This window comes from Octopus bimaculoides, chromosome 17, assembly GCF_001194135.2.
Source record: "Octopus bimaculoides isolate UCB-OBI-ISO-001 chromosome 17, ASM119413v2, whole genome shotgun sequence".
Lineage (NCBI taxonomy): Eukaryota > Metazoa > Mollusca > Cephalopoda > Octopoda > Octopodidae > Octopus > Octopus bimaculoides.
Window position 1 is genome coordinate 20375680 of NC_068997.1, and position 26357 is coordinate 20402036.

At 34.4% G+C, this 26357-nt stretch overlaps 1 protein-coding gene across 1 annotated transcript in view; it reads right to left on the reverse strand.

The window, feature by feature from the left end:
• Positions 1-26357, reverse strand: part of LOC106883905 (coatomer subunit alpha) — a 52317-nt gene that overhangs the window by 16778 nt on the left and 9182 nt on the right. Inside the window, exons 2-12 of the mRNA XM_014935044.2 lie at positions 21272-21541; positions 18665-18778; positions 18298-18371; positions 17599-17679; positions 16513-16589; positions 15926-16035; positions 14765-14980; positions 13268-13403; positions 13032-13114; positions 11549-11699; positions 11349-11415 (exon numbers count right to left, since the gene is read on the reverse strand). Coding sequence (XP_014790530.1) covers positions 11349-11415; positions 11549-11699; positions 13032-13114; positions 13268-13403; positions 14765-14980; positions 15926-16035; positions 16513-16589; positions 17599-17679; positions 18298-18371; positions 18665-18778; positions 21272-21467 — 1305 coding nt within the window. The 5' untranslated portion in view covers positions 21468-21541. The remainder of the gene's footprint in view (positions 1-11348; positions 11416-11548; positions 11700-13031; positions 13115-13267; positions 13404-14764; positions 14981-15925; positions 16036-16512; positions 16590-17598; positions 17680-18297; positions 18372-18664; positions 18779-21271; positions 21542-26357) is intronic.

Consider the following 26357-nt stretch of genomic DNA (forward strand, 5'->3'; position numbering starts at 1 on the left):
GTACTTATTTTATTGGCCCTAAAAGGATGAAAGGCAAAGTTGACCTCGGTGGAATTTGAACATGGAACATAAAGACAGATAAAATGGCGCTATGCATTTTGCCTGGTGTGCTAACGATCCTGTCAGCTTGCCGTCTTAATAATAATAATGGAGGTGCACTACAACTTGTCAGATATGTAATCAATAATTTTTCAATTAACACTGGAAAGCTGGATGAAAGGTGACAGTGAAATTTGAACTTAGAAATATCAAATATCAAAAAAGAAAGTACTTGGTTGGTTACTCTCAAATTTCACAACCTTACAAGAAAGGAAAAAAAAAACATTAGCTCAAGAACCTGAATTTGAAGTTATTCTGCAGATCAAACAAACCAAAGTCAATACACATCTGCTATTTAACATCAACTCTAGAGCAGTGATTCTCAAATAATGAACTGTACATATTTAAAATTATGATAGAGGGCCTTAGAAAATTCATGCTAACACTTATGTGTTTTGAAAAATGCTATAGCTAATAACGAAAATTATGTGTAATAAAATGAAAATACATTCTGATTATTTGCTGAATTTAAGGACTTAATTTTTTTTGAAGTTTTTCAAACATATTGGGCCAGTTTTTTTTTTTTTTTATGTACTAGATATCTAGTATATCAGAGAATCAAAAGTATCGAGAAGCACTGCTTTAGAATAATGGAAGGCAAATTCAGCCCCAAAGCAAGTTTACAATAATATTCCTTTATAATTAAGCCCAGGAAAAATTGGAAGCCTGAAGGGAAACTGTGCCCGGGTAAAAAAAGAGTTTTGTCCAAGGTATAAAGAAATGCAATGTATGTTGCATAAAACAAACCAAAATACAATATATGATATAATATATATATACGTTATTTCATGTACAATTACTGCTCCCAATATGACAATCCCAACAATGACAAACTCTTTTGATTAGTAACAAATATATTTTTGTAGGAATATATATTAACCCCAGAGGGGAAAAAAGTTGAATATCAACACGTCTGATAGTTCTAGAAACTGAAACCATTAGATGTGATGTAATAAGTTACTAAATTTCCTTTCAGGAATCTACTTTATTTCACTCCATTAATGCTGTTTCAGAAAAGAAACCCCTACCATCACCACCCCAAAACACCAGACTCCATACCCACTTGGAGAAGGCAACAGGAAAGTACTGCAGAGATAATGACATCACAGAAGTTATGTTTGAGTGACACAGCTTAAAGCTGATTGACCAAACAAGGAACTCTATTAATGAAGAATTATGGATTAACATTAAGTCAATGAAGGTGTAGGAGATTATTATTCAAGGAGATGTTGAATGACACAAAATATCTGAACTTCTAGTATCGAGCTGACATAAGACTGAGAACAGAAATGTCACAAAAATGTAAACTACTTCATGTACAGGAAATAAATGTAAAAAAGCGTTGGTCAGAATGCTTAATATTTCTTAGTTTTGTTCCCTTATATTCAGTTCACAGTATATAGAGTATATATGCAGTTTGATATACAAATGAAAAGGGGGCAAAAAATGTTCAAGACAAGTAATAGGGTTTATACCAATTCTTTTGCTGATTGAAAGACTACATGGAAGTAGGAAATGTGTGTGTGTGTGTGTGTGTGTGTGTGTGTGTGTGTGTGTGCGCGCATGCGCGTGTGTGTGTGTGCGCGCGTGTGTGTATATATATCATCATCATCATCGTTTAACGTCCGCTTTCCATGCTAGCATGGGTTGGACATTGTATATATATAAACTTCCATATCAATGTGAAACGGCAACCTTGCAAACCACAGAATGTACTTCAGACAACCAATGTTGAAATACAAATTCCAATGAAGACATAAAAGATGTAAGCCTTATGACAAACTGTTATATCAGACACGTAAATACAATACTTTCTCGTCAGTTGACCATTTACAACAAGGGGTCTTTGTAGCATCTGATAGGAGATACAGTACACATAAAACTAGATAGAAAAACATGAATTGTTAGCAATACCATCGACTATAATATTCACAAATATGAGATTAGTTATGGAAGCCTGACTAACAGTAAAACACAAACCAAAAATTAATTCACAAGAACAAGATAAACTATAAAAATTACTAATAGATAACTGTTAAACAATACTTATTCCTGCTATGATGATTTTATCAGTTGCAACATTACTCCCATGATCCCTTGTTGCTTACTGTAAAATGCAACAATGATACACCACTATTACCATTTCATTCTGATAATGATGTTGAGGAAGTTTTTGAATACAAGTATTAAGGAGTATTAATATTCCAAACAATACATAAAGGAATAATTGAGAAATATGAAAAAATTCTTCAATTTCCGAAACAAAAAACTAAACTTGTACACAGTTTTGCCTTGAGTATAATGTGTAATGTTTGAAAGAAAAACTGCCTCATATAAAATCTATGTAGATATTAAAGATGATCTTTGTAAATACTGCTTTTAATTGATGTACATAAAATAAATACAGTTTTAAAATTAAGCAAAAAATAGTTGGGAAATTAGTTCATTTTAAATTCATGCAAATAAAAATCATATTTTGATTTAGATTTTTAGTTATTAAAACCATCAGCTGGTGATATTATTTTTGAGAAAGAACATATAAGTCTAATAAAGGCATTAAATCATGCTTAGCTCACAAAATATGTTTAACAATGTTTAGAAAAAATTATCTCGTGCATTTTGATTAAATTATCAAGTGCTATTTTACAGGCTCAAATCAAGTTGTAAGTAATTCTAAATTGGTGTAAATTATATTGTAGGATATTTTTAGTAAAAATTCATAAAACTTCTGTAAATCACTGACTAAAAGATTATTAAATAGATTCAAAGTATTCGTCAAATTCTCTTTGAATTCCTCAAATTATAAAGTTTCTTGTTCAACTACCATTTGATTCGGGATCTTTTTTCCTTCTACTTTAAGCAAAGATTACCATACAAACATTGCTATTTATTTAAATATACAATATTCTTTCTTTAAATTATGACAGGAAACATAATCAAAGGTTATCAAGAAATTTCTCAATCATTTTGTATCACAAAGTTTATACTAATGCAATTTTCCAGCTTCACCTTAACTGTGATGGCTAAATAAACTACAGCAGACTGACAGAAATATTAGCATGATGAATGATAATTTAGTATTTCAGTTCTTACACATTCTGACACCAAATCCAGCTGAAGGCAACTTATATTAAGTAGACACCAGTCATAAACTAGGGATTATTCAGTTGACTGTATTCCTATCTAATTACTTTGTAATTCTGTAGTGTAAAAAAAAAAAAATCAATTAAAAACAGATAAGAGACTCAAACCAAACACAGTATCTACTACTACCTTGTCCATTTAGTATTAATAATATATTATTTTAATTGTTTTATATCCATTTCTCGATGTGTGCATGGATATGATTTTAATGATTTGCATGTTTATGGTCAACATAATCCAACAGCTGAATTATTTCCCTAATACTAACCACTCAACCACAAAATAGAGAGAAGCTTGATGCCAGCCAGACAGACTAGAGTCAAACTTGATACTGTAAAACACTATTCAACTTTTAATCAATTTGAATATTTTGGAGTTGTCTCTCTTGTTTTTCTTGAAAAGAATTATCATTAACGCTAATTTGTTTGTGTTTTTTTTTTTTTTTCATTACAAGTAATTTTAACTGACAAAATTTAAAAAATTTGTTTATGGCTATAGATGCAGGCATGGCTGTATGGTTAAGAAGTTCACTCTGCAGCCATATGGTTTAAGTTCAATCCCACCACAGAGCACTTTGGGTAAGTGGGTGTCTTCTATTACAGGTCAACCAATGCATTGTGAGTGAATTTGGAAGACAGAAACTGTATACGTGTCTGTGTGTCCATCCCACCGCTCAGCAGTAGGTGTTGATTTGTTTATGAACTTGTAACCAAGCAGTTTGGCAAAAGAGACCAATAGAATAAGTAATATCTGACTTAAAAATAAGTAGTGGGGTTAATCTGTTTGAATAAAACCCATCAAGGTGGTGCCCCAGCATGGCCACAGTCCAATAACTGAAACATTAAAACATATAAAATGTTATCCCCCACTTAACTGTATGTTCTCACAACCATCAAACCATTGTTATAAAAAGACAACATAAAATAGTTAAAAAATAAATAAAAGCAACCAAAGACACAGAATGATAATGAGTATTAAGAGGGCTTTAAATCTTTTGTTACTAATCCCACCAGAGATCATCCCTAGTTCCATAATGCAAACACTGTTTTAAAGTGATCTTAATTAAAATTTTCCATTAAAACTTCATGTTCCAAACACCAGTCTAATAGTAATCTGTATGTCTTAATTAATGTGGATATATTGTAAGAAACCTATAATAATATGGTATTTGTCTTGAGAAGGCAACTCGTACAGACATATAGTTCTACAAACCACAGAAATCATCATCATCATCATCGTTTAACGTCCGCTTTCCATGCTAGCATGGGTTGGACGATTTGACTGAGGACTGGTGCAACCGGATGGCTACACCAGGCTCCAATCAGTAGTAAATGAAAAGTGTCCAACAGTGGTGGGGAATTGCTAGATTCTGGGATTTCTGCATATCTGTGCATCATCAGCAGCGATTTTATTAAGTTTTTCGTTTCAAAATTAATTGAAACAAAAGCAGTATATTTCCATAGATATATAGCAACAAAAGGGTTAACTGATAAATTTATATATAAAAAAAAAGGGATACTACAGCAGAGAGAATACAAACACTAATAAGACAAAATTTTGAAATAACTATTAAAATATTCTGTGAAAGATCTGATGAGTAAAGCATCAGGATAGCCAATTCCCAGCAGAAACAGACTGAATAAATTGGGAAAATATCAAAATGGGACTCAACAGGGGTTTACAAAAATAAGATTCAAAAACATCACAAAAAGGTACTTAACATACATGAGAAAAAAGTTGAAAAATCATTACTAAGTATTCATAAATATCTAAAAAAATACTTAGAATCAAGCAAAGAGAGACAGATACAAAAATGGAACACAGAAAAATACAAGAATTTCTTATTCAGAAACCAATGAAGCAAATACTAGAAACTAATCACTGAGGTTGAATGTTTGAATAAGAACTAAACTAAAAGTTAAAAGAATGGAATAACTTTCCAAAAGATTCTGGAGAGAAAAGCTTCTTTATGATTGGTATTCTACAAGATTGTACAGAGAGGAATTGGACCAACATGAAGATAAATACTGAATCAAAAACTTGTCTAAAAGACAGATTTTAGTAATACAAGATCAATGTTTAATTACAAAGAAAACTACAAAAATAAACTAAAATTGCAGTTGAAGTAATTAACTTAAAGAAGTAAATGACAGGTATGGCTGTGAGGTTAAGAAATTTGTTTCCCAATTACATTGACCCTACTACTCAACTGGTACTCATTTTATCAACCCTGAAAGGATAAAAGGCATAGTCAACCTTGGCGGAATTTGAACTCTGAATGCAAAGACGGATGAAACACAAAGTATCACCTGGTCAAGGAATCGAAACCACAATCTTGTAAGTCCAACACCCTAAACACTAAGTCATACGCCTCCACACCCCACTGACAATATTACGACATTCAACAACTACAGTGAACTAAATATGAAAAGAAGTAACTGAGAATGAATAAAAACTGATAGCTATGTACTGGATTATGACCTCACAGAGTGATAACTCAACAGAACGAGAAGTGTCCCCATCAAAGCACACATAAAAGCAGAAACAACAATAGTTTTGTTAGCTCCAAACTATGGTTCAATACACACCACAAATGATAAGTGCAATAAAACAACAAATATCGCAAACTGACAGAGTCTCTAGATGTATCAAGTCGAGGAAGGAGCTTCTACAGGGATGCTCAAACACCTAGACATAGCAGCTAAACTTCCCTCAAACCACAACCACTGTCTTTAAAAAATAGATATTATAGTTGGGGTACACTTAACGAAAAAACTTGATGGTCATGAGAGGAATGCCTATGCTCATAGGCTTGCTCAATCAGAATTAATTTGGAGCTAAATGACATGTTTACAGAGACAAACTGGATATGAAGACTTTCACATTGCACCTCATAAGATAAACCAATATATAAGAGAGTGTGAACTTTAGTCTTCAGTTAGGTGGAGGTGTGGTATATAAGGAACAATAGATCTGTGAGTCACATCTTGTCAGTGGGACCAATTACTTAGTGGTGCCCAAGAACTGCTTGATCAGTTTTGGGATTACAGAACAACTGGTCCAAAAACCAGAGGACTATTTGTTTACAAAGATCATCGTGTAGCAAAATGTGAAAATTTGGATAATTAGACCTAACTGACATTACATCTTGGCAATAGGTTTTCTAGAATAGTTATTTTAAAATATAAGTTTGAGAATTCAGGAGTAATCATTTTGAGAAGCATTTAAAAGAGAAAAGAAACTATTCTTTTAAATATCTAAAAAATAAGAATTGCAAATTAAGGCAATGCAGATCAGTAAGGATGTTTTAATTTATCAATGATCAAATTACTGCCAGTTATTCCCAATGTAGAGATGTTAATAATACATATTATAATATATAAATTCATATCACCTGGCATAAAGCCACCTCTCTCAATGCTATACACCCACTCAATTGAGGGGTTTAGTCTTGCAAGTTACTTGGAGACCTCATTAGTACCACTGTCCCATAAAAGGTACTCAGTACACTGTAGTGAGGTTGGCATTAGGAAGGACATCAAGCCACAAAAACCATGCTGAAGGAGATATTGGGGCATAGTGCAGTCCTCTGGCACATTGGTTCCTGTCGAACCATCCAACCCATGCCAGCATGAAAAATGGACATTTGATGAGGATAACCTGAGATATATATTACTAACATCTCTAAAATCAAATAAATTCAATGCAAAACATTCCAGTGATTTAGCAAACTACATAAACATCTATCTAATCATCAGATAGATTTTGAGAACATTAGATTTTTGTAGAATAATTGTGACTTAAAGACAAAGAACTGAAACCAATAATTGGAACCAAGAGAGAGAAAAAGATAACACAGAAAAAAAAAACATAGCATAACATGCAGTTTGATTAATAATAGTGAACACAGCAGGTTCAATAAAGAAGATATATATTTTTTTACAAAATATATATCGTGCTAACTATCCTCCCACTTCAAAGCAAAATAACTGTTTTTGTAGTCCAATACACAACTAAACCTTGAATTACCTGTAATTCCCAGTTTCCAGATTCAGGAATTACAACCTACAATAGAACAGATGCATCAATACAACGACAAACATTCATAAACGGTTAGCAAAGAAAATTTGAGAGAAGGTAAATCAAGAAAATAGTAAGCTGAGTTTGTAAATCTGAATCTGTCTGCATTAAAGCAAAACACCTCAACACTTTATAGAAAAAAAAAAACAAAAAAAAACTCAATTTTTTTTATAATCAACTTTTACCATAGAATTGACTGAATAAATGCATTTGATAATATTTGCTCCATTCAGTACTGTTCTTAAAACAATTTCTAGATTGACCTTCATTTTTGATCACTACAAACTTTATTTGAATACCAGCCAAAAAGTTCTACGGTCTGCAACCAAGTTCCAAAACTGAATTGGGTTCAATGACCAGAACATTTGACACTCACAGGTTTAGTACACCTTAGCTTTTAAATAAATAAAATAATACAGCTCACTGTTATAAGCAGTCAGAATATTGTATAATTAACAAATATTTTCATAGTTTGCAGTGCTCAGTCAAAATTCTTCATTGTAAAGGGATGGGCTCTAGCTTCAGCTTAGGAATGGTTGGCATACAGATGGTATCTTTACCTGAATCAGACTTACAACTCTTTAAAACGTTTAACTCTTTAGAACTGAAACTTGGCATATCAAGTTCAAATATTCTATGTGATTTGCGCTCAAATTGACCCAGATGTTGCCTCTCTCATCTACCATACATTGCCATTTTAAAAACAAACAACCCTATGACCAAAATCTCAAAGCTATGAGATAACAAATGATTAATTCAAAACAATGTGAATAAATAAGCAATACATTTTAATCTGAATGCAAAAGGGTTAAACTCAAATATCTATATCATATATCCACCATTTGTTTAGACACAATCCACTGCTGTACGGGTTTGGTATTTTAGTCTATCATTCAGAATACATTTATCAATGTAAGTTTCTTTAATAAACGAAAAGAATCTAAAGAATATCTTACATATTGTTTCAGTTTGCAGAAGTAATATGAATTATCTTACAACAGGTTCACAAGACTTGTTTGTTGCAAGACATGTTTAAAACGGGTTACAGGTATCCAACAACACGATATTTTATCAGTTTAACAAGGCTCTGTGCTGTAGTTGTTTTTATCTACCTCACAGAGAAGTTGGCACTTCAACATTTTCAAATGATCTTTACAGCACTCTCATAAACCATTGTTTCTTTGCATACTACACTTTTTCATGAAGAACAGAAGATACCTTAACATTATATAACATTCTATTTGACACCTCTCTTCTTTTGTACCAATTTTAAAGTAACAAAGTTAACATAAGACCCATGTGATCCTGTATTAAAAAATAGCGAGATTATTAAAATGTTAAGGAGGAGCACCGTATTTCAAAGTATATTTACAAAATAAAAATTTTGAGAAAACTTTCAGTAAAATTCTGAGTCAAGAGAAAAAAAGGGGACAGAAATGAACAAACTGTGAAGTACAAAGAAAATACATACAAAAACAATACTTGAAATAAAAAGTAACTAAAGTTTAGTACCATAGGGATATGTATAAAATCTTGAAGTACACACACACACACACATATATACATTCATATATATATGTACACACATATATCTATATCTCTCTCTCTCTCTCTCTCTCTATGTATATGTATATATATATATTCATAAATTCACACAATCTCAGTAGACACATTCAACCTTTACCTATTTATATATGCATCAAAACAAAGTCTATTTTTCTATTTGAGGATTTAGTTTTACTCTATATCTTTTCCTTTCTTTTTAGAAACTGGGTAATGCAAGTGTTGTTGTCATTAAGCTTTGCCATAGACACCTTGTGGGTAATGTGAAAGTGCTTATAGTTAAGCCTTATCACAAGCAACTAAATCTAACCCTAACTGAAATATCTGGATGAATAGAGCTAAGAAAACAGAGAGGCCTCCAAACTGATGGCAGAATGTGAATAAAAACATCCCTATCATTAATTACTACTTTATAATCTTAATAATCCTTGATGTTGGTCAAACTGTTAAAAATAGTCACCAGGTCTCCCTCAGTTGACACCTTTCTTTAAAATAAAATGAATTCTTTAAAAAGATGAAATGGTTACAAAAGGACAGTCTTTGACCCCATAAGTTTGCTCAATATGGTGGCAAAATGCTGGGCATACTCACAAGGAACAGAATATAACTGGAGGTGGTTGAGTAAAGGAAGAGGAAGATATAGATGGTGGCAAGTGCCAGGGCAGACCAGGAAGTACATAACAACATAAGTATACGGGCAGTCGATCTGCCAACTTGTTGACTGGTTCAAAGAAATTATGTTTCTATTTACATTGCTGATATTATCTGTTTCTTTATTGCCCACACAGGGCCAACATAGCCTGATTTGGGGTCAGACACACAAATTACAAAACAAATTGACAAACCTGAAATGAGGCAGAACAGATTTTAGCTCCGATCCCACAAGCCCTGTTCCACTACCGACACCTTTTTGTAAGCCTTATGACATGTTTACGCAGTGTCTTTCACACACAGCATTCGTGCTACATGTGCCCATCTTTCTTTGTACATTCTCGTTGACAGGTATCTTCTCTCCAGCCTCACTTTCCTTTGCAGGTGAAAGGTGAAAAATCTCACCAAACCAAGGCCAGAGATGAAGCTGCTTGTCACCAATCATTTCATTCTTGACTTCCATATCACCTCTTTCGCGATTGCTACTACCATGAGAAAACAACTCTTACCTTCTTTCATAAGGAAATCTGGTGGGTCAATTTTTAAACATACACATAGATGAAAATGACAGAATTAAATACTAAACTGTTTGGATTTTCTGTATTAATACTTGTAACCAGTGATAACCTCACAATAAACTTTAAGGAAGGTGAAAACTAATTCAACAAATATTCAGTGATAAGAAAAATAGTCTACAGGAAAATGAGACGATAGCCAACAGAAATTAGAAAACTTTGTTTATGAGATATAATTTGTGAAAAGAACAACAAAACATGATCTAACAAAATAAGACTTGTGCATTTCCTTAACACATACTGAAAGTAAAAAAGTGAGTAGATAGTTAGACCCAAGAGGAAAATACTTTAGCAAAGACAAAGTTAATAACAAACAACAAGGTTACTAACATGGTTAAGAACTACCAGTTAATTACTCCTTGTACTAATATACAAATTTCAAGATTATAGTAAGATCAAAAATAACCTAACTGATGACTATACAACAAAGATGTCTGAAAACCTAGCTTAAATCATAAAAAACCCTTACAAAATTCTCCAATGGAAAACTGTAGAAATCTTTTACAAAGCCAACAATTATTAAATTTAAAACATACAGTAATCTCTTAACTATCACAGGTGTTATGTTCCAAAACCTCCCACAGAAATAATTAAAATCTAAATAATTATAAATACCTATCAGCTGTAGAAACCTGGATATACTGAGGAGTCCACGATATAAATTTACATATATTAGTCCGAAAAATCTGTGATGTACTGAGTACGCAATAGGTGAACCACAACATGGGAAGGGATTACTGTATTTTGATTGCTTCAGGTTATTATTTTCTGTTTAGCTGTATCAAGTTTATTTGCTAATTTAAAGTAAAACTTAGTTTTAAAATATCAATAGATGAGCAGCCAGATTTACTGTAACATCCCTTAGATGTCTTTCTTAAACAGGTCATAATTTCAATATAATAAGAGAAAACTGCATTTACAGGAACAAATACTTTGTAACTATCGGTCTTGGTTTCCACCTGTTTCAAATTAGTTAAAACTTGTATTATTTTGGGACTGCAATTTTTCATATTTATAAATCCATATAATAGAACAGAGAAAAAAACAACAGATATGATTTGAGAGATAGATTATGCAAGTAATCTTTACACTTTTTCAAGTGGATACTGGACAAGCAATTTCCCACCTTATTTTGTTAAGCTGTACTTATGAAATGATTAACATGTATTTTCCAACAAATGATCCTTAGTTGTTTATCTACAACAAACAGTGGCAGGCTTTATGCTTTACACTTACCGTACAGATAAGGACTGCATTTTCAGCTGGGTTGTATGACATGCTAAAGACAACACTCCGAGAACCTCTGAAATATGAAAAAAATAAAAAGAAAATGAAAGTAAAAACAGGAGAAGCAATTAAAATAATAGCTTGGTTAGCTACTAAAAGCTACCAAAGTTATACATCAGAAGCTAAGAGAGAAACTAATTCGTGTTTACCCTCTCAATTGCATGACAGCTGTATCCTTAGATGTAGTGAAGTCAAGCTTTCTCAAGTAGCGATCTTTCACATAGTACAGGAGATTGTTGTGAACAGCATACGCAGGACGCTCTCGCTCCAACTTGAAAATTATCATCCCACTATCATGGCCTGAAAAGATAAAGAGGCAACCACAAATCAGAGTAATTCCAATTAATTGTGTCGTCCTGTTAATGCAAATAAGGAAATGTAATGAAATGGTGACTAACCCAGTCAAGCCTTACAAGCGCACAAATATTCCAACAACACGTAATGTAAAAATATAAACACCCACTTTTCCATGCTTGCATGGGTTGAACAGAGTTTATTGAGGCCCAAGCATTGTAATATTTCCAACATAATATTGGAAATGAATGTCACTGCTTGTACGACAGTGACACACACTCACACACATTTATATATGATAAGCTTCTTTCAGTTTCCCTCTGCCAAATCCACTTGCCCGTGGTGCCATGCAGTGGCACTGGACACAAAACCATGTGGTTGGGAGTGATAACCACAAAGCAAATGACTTATGTGTTTTGTTGTTTTGAGAACACTCTGATAAAGAGTGAATGCAAAGATATGATTAGACATGGTAAAGTGGTTGGAGTCAGGAAGTGGATACAACTATAGAAACCATGTCAAAAATAGAACATACATGTGAGACATAGCCCTCAAACCTGTCAAGGAGGGCAGTAACTTTGAATGAGAACTGACTTGGACCCTCACAAACCATCCAACCCCTGCCACTATGGGAAGCATATCTAAAGTGATGAAGTCACCACAGAAATCAATGTAACTGATTTAGACATTTCATCTTCACTGCCTCACAACTGTGATAATACAATAGTAATATAAAAATTACTAAAAGAATAGGGGTTGGCTTAACACAAAGTCACAGCAGCAAAATTTTGCTACAGAGATCATATTAAGTATTTCATAATATTTATATAGAATTTTCTCAATTTTTTATGCAGTCTTGTGCATTCTTCTTTATTCTCCAAACATCCAAACAATCCAATAATAAGTAAACCATGACTCATGGTTTGGTATGTTCCATGGTCACAGAGCAGAAAAGGGATTCTACATTATATCCTTTTTTCATTTTTATGTTTCTGGTTATGCCAAACCCAACAGTTGATCAAGACATTTCCACTATAAGATAGTATGCACCCTTGTCCAGAACAAGATAGTATACAACTCCCTGTTCAATGAAATTTGCATAAATTCATGATAATGAAATTTACAAGCTAAAAGTTCAATAATTTGTCTCAATTATTTCTGTTTTCTCTACACTATTTTTCAAGAAAATGCACTTTAAAGCAAGTTAAAACATCAAACTTATTTATGAGCTTTATGACTGTATTTTTAACATAACATCCAACAGCACCACCACCACCATCATCATCATCATAAATATGCAGCTAACACAAAAATAACTAATGCAATTAAGTCTCTTACCAGCTGCAAACAAATTGAGGGTAGGATGTGCAGCAATGACCCAGAATCTATCATGTTCCCTTCGGAATGTCTGAACACTGGTTCTGAAAAATATATAAAAAAAAGTATTATTTACTCTTGTATGTACAAACAGAATTCAATTTTATTATTAATTTCATTAAAGAAAAAAAGACAAAAAAAACATATCCAAACTCAAAATTAATTTAAACGAATTCATTCATTTCAATGTGAATTACCGTTTACTCATGTCCCAGACTCTGATAGTCTTGTCTTCAGAATTACTTAGGATAAGTTCTTGGCGAGGGTGAAATAAGCAACAAGAGACATTGTTGTAGTGACCACGACATGTATCTACTTCCCAAGCCTTGGATTCTGAAAGATTAAGAGAAACATTTAGTTCCAAGACAATACTTGACAAGTAATGAAATGAAAAATCAAAGAAACTCAAATACAGAATTTATCTTTGACCCCATAAGTTGCATTTATGTTCCTCTATATGCACACACATAGCTGTGTGGTTAAGATACTTGCTTTGCAACCACATAGTTTCCGTTTCAATCTCACTGTGCAACACCTTGGGCAAGTGTCTTCTACTATAATTCTGGGCTAACCGATGCCTTGTGAGTGAATCTAGTAAATGGCAACTATGAGGAAGCCCCATTGTATATACACGTGTGTGTGTGTGTCCTCTCCATTATTTGACAATCAAAGTGGGTTTTGTTTACATCTGCACAACTTAGCAGTGTGGCAAAAGAGCCTGATATAATAAAAGACTTAAATACTAGGGTTGATTTGTTTAACTAAACCTTCAAGATGGAATCCCAGCATGGCCACAGTAAGAGATAGAAGATATTCTTATTTTTAGGGGTTTATTCAGAAAAAGAAGAGAGCGACACTAATGACCTTTCTGCAGGACCACTTCAATACTTGTGGAGGTAGAATGGGAGAAAAGTCCCAGGAGTACATCTGTTTTCATATCTAAGCTCAGATATGAAAACTACTCTGAATGCTTTCAACAGACTGAACTTTGCTCAAGGTAACCAAGGGTCATGTGGTGGTGCTCTTAAACTGTGTGACAGATTAAGCTTATCATACAAGAACAGGTATAGTCCATTTGATAACCTCCTGCACAGTTTCTGTCTTCGCAATTTCACTTAGAAGGCTAAGGCTGATCCAAAGTTATGGTAAAAGGCACTTGATCAAAGCATTCTGAATTTGGACTGAACTGGGGACCATATCATTACAAAGAAAACTTCAGAGTCACAGAATCATGCATAAACCATGATGATGATGATCATCATCATTAAATGTCTGCTTTCCATGCTGGCATGGATTGGATGGTTTGACAGGAGCTGACAAGTCAGAAGACTGCACCAAACTCTGTTTCGACATGGTTTTTACAGCTAGATGCCTTTCTTAACGTCCAATCACAGTGAAGTTACCAGGTAACTTGCAGGACAACACTCCTAAACTGTAACAGGGATGGAGACGGGAGTTGCAGAGCAGGTGTCTCAACCCATTGCAATAACAGGCTTCAAAGAGAGTGACACTCATTCTCCTCTGTTTGCTTTCTCTATACAGCGAGTGAGGCTATACAAATATTTTCAAGTATCCCAAAGCAAGTCCACTCTTCATAAACTTCAGCTAAAAACAGGAATTTTATGTAAAGGAAATAAATAAGGTCTCACAGCCCCAAGGGTAGTCTATATAGAAAAAAAATCAAGTTGCCTCACCATTCATTCGCCAAAGTTTCACTTGTCGGTCATCGGCACCGGAAATGATCAGCGGCATGGTAGGATGAAACGCAGCCCAGTTAACGCCACGATCATGGCCTTCAAGAACATGTTTAACAATGGCGTCAGTGGTGCCAAACAGATCTGTTTGAGCAGGATTTCTCAATCTGTCTTCCAGGCCTCCAGGTCCAGGAGCTACACTCTTCTTTCTTAAACCTGAAATCATAAAAACATTGGAGTCAGTCAAGGTTTATTGATCATTAAATACATTTATTTATAAATCTGCATGAGCTGAATGAGGTTTACTTGTATAGGCAGGTGCATACAATTTATAACAGAATTTTCCCTCCTAATACCAACCATTCAAGTAAGACAATTTTCAGTGAGCTAAATTATCTGACATTAATGATGAACTTTGACTAAGATCACACACAGTTGCATTATATTCCTTAAGCAAGGTGGCAAGCCAGCAGAATCGTTAGCACACCAGGCAAAATGCTTAGCAGCACTTCATTTGTCTTCACATTCTGAGTTCAAATTCCACCAAGGTCAACTTTGCGTATCATCCTTTCAAGGCCAAGGAAATAAGTACTGGTTGAACATTGGCCTTGTACCAAAACTTGAAATCATTATTTTCCTTTCAACAACATACATCATTCCATAATTATTGCAACATATTCTAAAAAAATATTAGGTGTAGCAGTGTGGGTGAGAAGCTTGCTTCCCAGCCATGTGGTCTTGGGTTCAATCCCATTGCTATGCAATAATCCCAGGTCAACCAAAGCCTTGTGAGTGGATTTGGTAGACAGAAACTGAAAAAAGCCTGTTGTATAAGTATATCTGAGAGTGTGAGCACATATGTATCCTTGTCTTGACATGTGATGGTTGTAAGTGAGCATCACTGTCATACAAGCAGTGTTGTTCTTCTCCAGTCTTCTGTGAAAGACACGTCTGGTTGTGGGGAATATTACCTTGCTTAGAAATAAATGAGGGTTGGTGATAGGAAAGACAGAGCAGCTGCCTCTATCTCATCTGATGATTGCAAGCATCGAAAAGTAGACATTCAATGATGATGATAAATCGAAAATCTTTCATTTAAAACAGACATAAATGTGCTTCTTTTACTGTCAAAAGGTACCACAAAAATCTAGTAATACATACCTGAAATATCCCAGACTCTAACAGTTTGGTCCAGAGATGCTGAGACAACCATATCTTCACTCATATGGAACTGAGCACACATTACATAATGGCTATGACCTGTCAGGACACTGAAAATGAAAGCAATTAGTTTTATTGATCAACTTGAGGGGTTTAAATTGTCTAACAATTAATATTAGCCTGTCTTCTATAGATGTATGGTCTAAGGTAACAAACATATTAGTTAAATTGATGATGAAACCTAATTGCACAGGTACTAGGGGGTACACTGTGCAATTATATATATAAAAGTGAGTTTAGAGGGATATATTATCCAGGTGGATACCATATTAGATCTAGTTAAGTTCCAGTTAACAGCTAACCTCAATGATCAGTATTTAATGTCAGTGACTAGAATTAGTTGTTAGTCACTATGAATTCTTCTGATAGGTAATTCCATGTATTTCCTGCTGGATGGTAAAAATTGTCTAGAGTATAAATTAATATTATTATTAATAAATATGTATGTATATATAGATAAATATGTGTATGTGTGCATATCATTTGAATCTATTTCAAATATCGAAAACAAGAAAGAAGTTATTTACCAAATGCAATTTCTTGATTGCCAATTCCAGATTCGAATCGTTTGATCATCTGAAGCACTGACAATCCAAGGATATTCCTAGTAGAAAGATGACCAGGTTTAAATAACACAATAAAACATTATCATAAAATATTGGTAAAATTAATTACATTTTTGTATAAGTTATATCTTTGGCCTGCCATACCAAAATTAAGGATATTTTTTGAAAACAAATTTGCTAATAACTGGAGTAATAGTTTTAACATCTAACAACTAAATGACAAAATGAAAGGGAATCCTATAATCAAGAAAGTTGAGTAAAGCAGTCAATGTTATTTCTGCATCTTACCCTAATTGAACTCCTAACCCTAATTTAATGTATTATTATTATATAGTGCTATTTTTATCAACTTACAGGTAAGTGGAATTGCAGAAATAGTAAAATGTCAAATGAAATGTCTAACAGTATTTCATTTCACTCTTCTTTATTAAATTGTATATTTAAGCTGTACTATATTCAAAGAAATACACACTAGACCAAAGTTTCCAATTTAGCTTTGTGTTGACTGCCCCACATCATTTTACTAATCCTTTCTACTATAAGCACAAGGGCTGAAATTTTTTAGAGGTAGGGGCTAGTTGATTTCATTCACCCCAAAAGTAGGAAAGATAAAATTGACCTTGGTGGATTTTAACCGAAAATGTAAAGACAGATGAAATGCCACAAAGCATTTTGACAAGAACGATAACGATTCTGCCAGTTGAACATATCACCATTTTAACATTTATGAGCAGACACCTTGGAAATTCCTGTTTTAAAGATGCTTTTATTTCTATATTGAAGCATAAATTTATAGATCTTCAATATATTCAAGATTGCACTTACATTTTCAATTTCATTCCAAAGTAAAGGTTGTCAAAGCCTAACACTCAATCATGTCATGAGATGGAATAATGATATAAATTTTTTTTCTTATATGTATGGCTTGCAGTGACATGCCACATGACATATCAACACTCTTCTTAGTCAACTTTTAATGTTGCTCTTACACAACTGAAGGACATTGCCAATAAAAATTTACAAACTTAGAGTAAGTCAATAACTTACATGATGGAAGTTGGTCGTTCTGATGTAATCAAGATGTCCCAGCAAAGTGAAAAGACAACGGCGCTGTTTATAGTTCCACACCTGAAATGTAAAAATAAGGATAAAAGTTTTAAGAAAAAGAAGAACAATTACTGCTTCATTTAATTCATATTCACATTTATAAATCCAATACATACAAAAGTAAAAATAAGGACTTTTGAATATTTGAATACTTCAATGAATCACTAGAGCAGCTATTTGACACTTGAAGACTTTATATTTTAGCTGAAACATAATTATGAGCCTCAATTACAATCCAGACTTGGATGAGAAAGAAAATCTATTGTCACCACAGATGTGCCACAAATACATCCTACAGTTCAGTCTTCTCTGCATTGAGAGGTCACATCTCTGGTTCTATGAACATGTAATTAATATGTCGCAGGAAAGAGTTGCAAAGTGGATTCTTGCAGCCAAGCCAGCTGGTAGGAGACCAAGGGCCAACTCAAGAACAAGACAAGTTGAACAATATCCCTAGTCTCAGTTGGTCATGCTTAGGAAACCAGCTGGAAGGTATAATGTAAGTTGCTTCTGACAGGACCCTATGGTGGAGGTACACAAGATATCTACCCTGTGATACTCACAGAGATACTGGGTAGAGAGGACAGATGAACTGTTATTAAGTGAACAAATAAAAAACAAGGTGAAAACTGACATTACCTTGATTTTATAATCATCTCCACCAGATACAAATAATGGTTGCTGAAAATGGAAACAGATTCCTCTGACAGGACCTGAAAAAAACACAAAAAAATATATTTTCTGCACAACATGAATCAAAAGGATTGAAAAAAATTTCAATATCATAAAGCCTGACTTGCAAGAGAAATAAGAGTATAAATACATTCCTTCTATGCTTTTAACTACAGAAAGCATAGAAGCAATAGCCATAAATCATTTCACAGTTAGTTGGCCACTCTCCAAAGTAGTATCCAGTTTCCTTCTGGAGACACACTATATAGAAAAATGTGTGTGTGTGTGTGTGTGTGAATTAAGTCAGAGTATTATTTAAAACAATTATACTCACCATCATGTTCATCAAACTTGTCAATTAAGGTACACATGCGATAATCCCATAGTTGGATCACACCATTGTGAAGACTTGCCAGAACCCATGGCCTTTTCGGGTGAAAGGATAAACCTGGAAAGATAAAGTCATATACACTATTTTATTATAAAGGACCTAGGGTACGTGAATGTCTAGAACCCTGCTTCTCCTACTGTATTACTGTTATTGTGTGAGAATCTGTAAAACTGCTAATTTATCTTGTTTGATGATGCTTGTAGTTAATTAATTGAAGTTACCATAACATTTATACTGGATATGGCAACCTTTTTCAAGAAGCAAGCCACATGAGAGACAGCTCGTCAGCAGGCAGGCTACAGTAATATAAAACTTCAGGGTAATTTTTTCGTTAGGCATGCTATTCAGAAAATCCTGTGGGCCACAGACTGCCCATGATTGATATATACCATCATAATTTTCTACTTTCTTTCCTACAAATTGATTCAAATTAAGATGTGGATTTAAGATATATCCGGCATAACAGATAACATCATTTCATAGAGTTAATATTTTGTTGCTCATTTTAGAATTCTAAATCCTGTTAGTGTATTTGATGGTATAAGAATTAGATGAGATATGATGGCTCAGCCATCTCTCCCCAGTTCTTATATTAATCATTAAAATTCAGAAATACAACAACACGAGGGATAACGGTAACACCAGATCAATAGTTTATTCTAGGTTGGTGTAGAGCCGTTTTGTTCCTGGGTGAATAGGCATGCCGCTAGAATACCAAAGAAGCTTCGACCACATGTCGGGGTCGAGGCGGGACATACGTGTAGTTGCCACCGCTGCTAGAGAAAAAAGAGAGCGAACGCTATTGCTTTTTCTCCACCTGTGCATTGCGCATGCGTGCTCGGGTACTTCCGCTGACGGCAAGTCCCTTGCACATGCGCAATGGCACTTCCCAAAATGACTGCCACACGCGCCACTACAATGGTATATATGATGGTTTTTTTCCCCTCCAAAAAAAAAAAAAAACCCCCCAGAAAATTCACCATATGCGAAGTTGGGCCTCACATAAGCTTTAATGCACTAAAAACTTTTTTCATGAATATGCACTGCTGAAACGAGAGTGAATCAATAAGTCCGTGAATCTTTTGAGCTAATAAATACAGAAACGTCTTCAATTAATTCCAGCTTAAATTAGTTGTAATTAGTGTTTGATAATTACATTACTAATGAAAGAAATTGATGGTTGTCAATAACAATGGGTTCTTAACTTTTCCCTTGATGGCCCCATTCAAGTTACATTGGTTACAACAGCACAGGCAGAATGGAGAGGAGGAGGTCAAACAACAAGATGTACAAAAAGGTTAGATAAATAAATGTCTGGCCTTGACTGGCTCGAGTCATTTGTAGTAAAGGGAGGTAAACAAGAAAAAAAAATGAGTCGTAGCAAGAAAATGTAGGGGAATAAAGGTATTCAACTACTGTTAATATGAATACATTTGAAGCCAGTTTAGGAACCGAAAAGGTGCAATAATTAAAATACCTTATTTCGGGGTTGTGGGATCCAATATCATTGCAGCCATTAAGTCTACCGACATCGAATATGACACTTTAGTTCGACAACGAAAACATAACTACTGCTATCTCAATTACAAAACCATTTATTAATTTCAAGATGTGAAGATATTCTGGTGTGCACGTTCCTGAAGATGAAGCGCATCCTCCCTTGAATCAATCCATTTTGTCTAGCCTTAGGTCAGCTGTAACCGAGCAAACCTATGATCGAAGTCGTTCTTGTCATTGAGCACCGCCTATTATTATCATTATTATTATTATTTCAGATAGTATATCTAATATGTCCAGTTTAAAAGCAGTAGAGGAAATTTGTGAGCGATACGACTGCTATTTCTAGCAACTCAAGCGTTACCTATTGGAAAGGTGCACCGTTGCTTCCACATTCTGAATATATTTATTGTCCATTGGTAATGTAATATCTGGTATAAACTTGATGTTAAGACTACAAGTCCTTAACAGCAGAATGTATATATACATATATATACATATATATACATATATATATATATATATATATATATATATATTCGTAAAAGTGTTTATGCTAGCAAAGATCTTCAGGCTGAATGAATACGTGTTGATATTGTATACAGGAAGTGGGAGGCCACCTATTCCAATACAAAGTTGAATTTTTTTCTTTTAGCGGAGAATATAAAGTTGAGATACGACAATATTTCTCAAATATATCACGTTAATATAGTTTATAATAACCAGAAAGGTTTTTGTTTTTAATTGTTGTTATTACTATGCTAACGATATGACTATCTGTGGACACGTAATCGATGTTGTGTGGTATCGTGCTTATGTCAGCTTTGATAAAGCAGTTTTATGATTAAAGACGTTTCGACAGTGACAATGCTATTTAAAAAGTATTTTTGAAAATGATAGGTTTAATTCTGGGGAAAAAAAACTTGGCTGATATAAGTCGAACGATAACCTAAAGCCGCTCTCGTTAGGCGGAGCATTAAGTCGATGTTGTCAATGTATGAAGAATAAGTAATTTAACTGCAATAACTGTTCGTAAGAAATACTTTCACTTACCTTTCACCCTAGCGGATTTAGTCTCGAATTTAGTCAGCATAGTCGAGGGACTACAATCGGTGAATGCTTTGTTGACTGGTTCTTCTTCGTAAAGCTCTCGACTTCTGGATAAATTGTAAAAAATGTCAACGTGGATTGAACATGGCAGAACTTCCTGTTCAGCAGCGAAATATATATCGCTTGCTGATTGGTCCATATTAACCAGTCCTTGTTGACGACACCTGTTTTGACACAGTCAAAGTAGTCTTGTCACTTTCTCTCAGCTGATGGCTGTAATAGAATGTTAAAGCAACATAAACAATTACATCTTTCTGCAGCCTTTTTGGCTATGTATAACAAACACAGGCGCAATTATATACGTTTTCTTTTTCATGAATTGTTAGTTTAGAGCCAGAAATGTAATTTCACAGCTCTAGTAATTTTTCGTGGTCTCCTATCAAATAAATTAGACTTCTTGATATCGTTATTATTTTATTAACAACATAATTTGTTTTCTGTTATCCAGTCATTTATTTTAAAAATAATAAAACTGTAGTATTTAGTTGAGTCTCTCTAACATTGATTTTATTTTGATTTAATAACACAAGGAAAAATCGATTCAATCGACCTTGATGTTTTACCATATTAATTCCTTCTGGCTGATGACGACGCTGAAAGAGTGAAAAGCCAAGTCGAACCACAACCTGTTTGAACTTATAAACGTAACTTCCAAAACTTTTTTAAGCATAAGGTCAACTGGTGGAGCAGAGATATGATCGAAGACAATCTACTGTTTTACTCCCGAGAGAGAGTTTGTACAACAATCGGAAGAAATAGAGCTCTATACATGAATATATTTACTTTCTTATCTTTAAACGTCAGAATTCTCTAAAATGATTCAAGAGCTTGAAAGAATTGTAATTCACTCTTTGCATGGAAACAGGTGAGTGTTCGCAACAGGAGGGACATCTGGTCGCAGAAAATCTTCCTAAACGAATTCTCTCTGAACCTCACAAGCATGGAAAAGTAAAGGTTAAAACAATGACTATTGATGATGTTCAAATTCTGCTGTGGTTGACTTTTAACATTTCAATTTTAATGAAATAAATATCTCTAATCTACATATTTAATTCTATTGAAGGAACCTAATTGCTTCACTACTTCAGAAAAAAAAAAAAAAAATTGATGCAAACCAGATCCCAATTACCTCCCTTTAATTAACAGTAAATGAGAAATGCACATCTATAATACTGTTTTCTAATTTAGGTACAAGGCCAGCAATTTGGAGGGAATGGAACTAGTTGGTTACATAAACGCCAGAATTTGACTGACTTTATTATAATAATAATATAATAATAATAATGAAATTATTGTATACAGTGCTCAGGTGCACTACAACTTGTCAAAAGTGCACATAAAGCATATGCAGTAATGTACAAATGTCCGGAAAGTGAACAGTGTATGAGTCAGATACATGCTTGTGTGTGTATGGAGGGGAGAAAATTAGGTGTAGTGTTGGCGAATCTCAGGAAGCATGGAAGTTTTGAAGGATGCAGTGCTCCGGCAACTAGCAACTGATGCCATCAATTTCTAAAAGATGAAAAGCAAAGCTGATTTGAATTCAGAATGAAAAGAGCTAGAAAACATATTGCAAGTCTCTTTTTCCAACACTAATCATTCTGCAAATCCACCACCATTTGACAAATGCATTGATCCTTTTTCATCACCCACTATCCCTTGGAGTATTGTGAGGGTAGAGTCCTAAGCACCTCCTCTATAGGGTCCTATCAGAAGCAACCATCATTAAACTTTCTTGCTGGATTTCCAAGAGTGACCAACTGAGACTACAGATACCATCTTTTTGGTTTACCTTTGGTCTCTATCTTATAATCTTTTCCAACAGCTTTCTAACCATATATCCCTAGTACTAAAGCTGTGACCTCTCGATGCAGAGAAATAGCAGCTCAACATAGAGTGACCCCTTGATTTCCAAGCTGCTCATGCTGTTAAGTAACATTATTCCAAAGACCCTTTGGAGAAACCCCATTTCAGTCACTTGCATGCAATGATAAAAAGTGTAACATTAGCAATAATTATTTATGAATTCCTTTTGCAAGATTCCTGATGTGAAATTGTGTGTTGAAACAGATATTGTTATATTTCGGGATAGTCATTTTTTTTTACGAACCACATAGTTCCGGGTTCAGTCCCATTGTGTGGCACCTTGGGCAAGTGTCTTCTACTATAGCCTCGGGCTGACCAAAACCTTGTGAGTGGATTTGGTAGACAGAAACTGAAAGAAGCCCATCGTATATATGTATATATATATATATATATATATATATATATATGAAACAGCTTATTTCCTTAATAAAACTTCTTCTGTTTCATCATCATCATTGTCATCATTGTTATCACCATCACCATCGCCGCTGCCAAAACCACCACCACTACCACCATCATCATCATCATCATCATCATCATCATCATCATCATCATCATCATCATCATCATCATCATCATCATTTAGCATCCATTATCCATTCTGGCATGGATTAGACAGTTTAATAGGATCTGCCAAACTGCACAACTGCATCAGGCTCCAATGTCAGCTTTGGCATGGTTTCTACAACTGGATACCCTTCCTAACACCAAGAAATACCCTTAAAAAGTTCATCCTAAATGTGCATGTAGGAGATGGATCTGAAAAGGGACTTAATAAGCATTTCTATTATTGATTCAGGGTCACAAATTTGAGAGTAACAAACAGTCATTAATTCATCTCCAGTACTTCTGGGACCCATAAAATAAGCACCAAATACTTATTTTGCTGACCCCCGAAGGATGTAACGGTCAAGGCAACTACAGCAGGATTTGAACTCAGGATGTACAGAGACATGTCAACAGAAACATTAACTTCTTTATTGGCTGGGACAGCTGGTCTTGATCTACTTTTATCCTATTCTTATATAGCTGAGACAAACTTCATTGCTTACCAGATGTTAGCTTACGAAAAATTAAAATCACATTTCCGAGATTGATAAATGTTATGCCTAAGGGATTGTTTTTCTAAAAGCAAGTGATTCTCCTGCAGCTGTCTTATAAGAAATATGGCACCACTGAGCTCAAGTCCTTGTGTAGTCTGAAATACTTATCTCTGCTTCACTCTGTCTCTGAACAAATGAAAGAGAAGATCAAAGCTGTAAAGTGAGAAAATAGAGATTGATAATATAGCATAGAAAACAGATTTCATTTTATCTGATTTAAGACAGAGCTTTCATTGATTCCCAGATAGGAAATTTGTAGGTGTTGTACAAAGGTATGCATTTTGGAAAAGAAGTAGAAGGGTAAAGACCCACTTCAGTCATAAATGACCATGGGGTTGCACCTAGGAAGTTCCCCTCTGTGACACAAGTCTGGGCAAGGTTGTTTATGGAAGATCAGCAGTTGCCCATGCATACCATCCTCCCCTCTCTGTGCCGCTGATGTTATCCAAGGGAAAGGCAAACGCTGCTACAGCTGATACGTTGCAACTCATTTCTACAGCTGAGTGAACAGGAGTAACATGAAATAAAGTGTCTTGCTCAAGAACATAACGCACAGCCCGGTCTACGAATTTAACTTACTACCTCATGATTGAGAGCCCGACACTCTAACCACTGAGCCATGTGCCTGCAGAGTTTGCATAAACAACTGCTCAACATTTTACTGGTATTCAAGGTTGCCGGTTGGCAGAATCAATAGCACATCGCGCAAAATGCTTAGTGGCATTTTGTCCATCTTTATGTTCTGAGTTCAAATTCCACTAAATTAATTTTTTCAGGGTCAATGAATTAAGTACCAGTTGAGCACTAGGGTCAATGTAATAGACTTACCACTACCTTGAAATTGCTGGCCTTGTTCCAAAATGTGAAACCAATATTTTACTGGTATACATTTCATTGCAGCGGTAAAGTAAAGTAAAGGGGAGCGGGGGGGGGGGGCAGTCATCCCTGGAAAAACGTGTATGACAATGAAAAATGTTCTCCAGTCTATCATGCTTTAAATGTTCCTATGATTTAAAGCTCTCCCTTCAAGGTACAATGCTGGCATCAGTTTTGATATTATGGATCATGAAGACTTGTATGTTCATAAAGATCCCACCAACTACACAAAGCCTATAAAGTGGCAGGTAGGATTTCAACCATTATACTGGTCCAGGATCCTGATGAAAGGATGAAAGACAAAATTGATCTCAGTTGGATTAGAACTCAGAACGTAAAGAACTGGTAAAAAAATGCCACTAAGTATTTTGCCCAACTTGCTAACAAGAACAACAACTAGACATTGTTGTGGTGTAGAAATCATCATCATCATCATCATCATCACCATCATCATTATCATTTAAATGTCCATGTTCCATCTTGGCATGGAAATGTTACATACAGATGCAACCATCCCAGGAGATCACAGAATAGCTAGCAAAGAGCGCAAGGAAATTGATAAGTATTTGGAACTTTCATTTGGAAATCTCAAGAATGTGGAACATATAAACCAAAGTTATGCTAATAGTAATCGGAGATCTTGGTACCAATCCTAACAAATTTGCAACACATCAACGAGCTGAATATCAGTCCGACTTGAAATTATGAGCATTCTGACTAAAACTCTTCAAGATGGTCCTCTAGCAATGCCGAAGTCCAGTGGCTGAAGCAAATTTAAGATACTGTTTCATTTTCCAGCCGCTATCTAGATGTTAGCTTGTTTTCCACAGTAATTAAACATGGGTTCATAATTTCTGTCATCATGTTTAAGGCTTAATCAAATATCATTGTTCTTCTCAGATTGGTTGAGACCGACAGTTTTGGACTTTATGGAGTTTCTGGTTATGTTTTTTGGTCTTTCGTTTTTTTTTTGTTTGTTTTATTTTAAAGTGAACATACATATAGAAAAAAATTATACAAAGAATAAAAGAATATATACATACATATATATATATATATATATATATATATATATTATACGCACAAACATGCACACACATATGCATACAAACATATACTTATTCATACGTGCACACACACACACACACACTCACACATTTGTATAACTATAAACACTTCTCTGC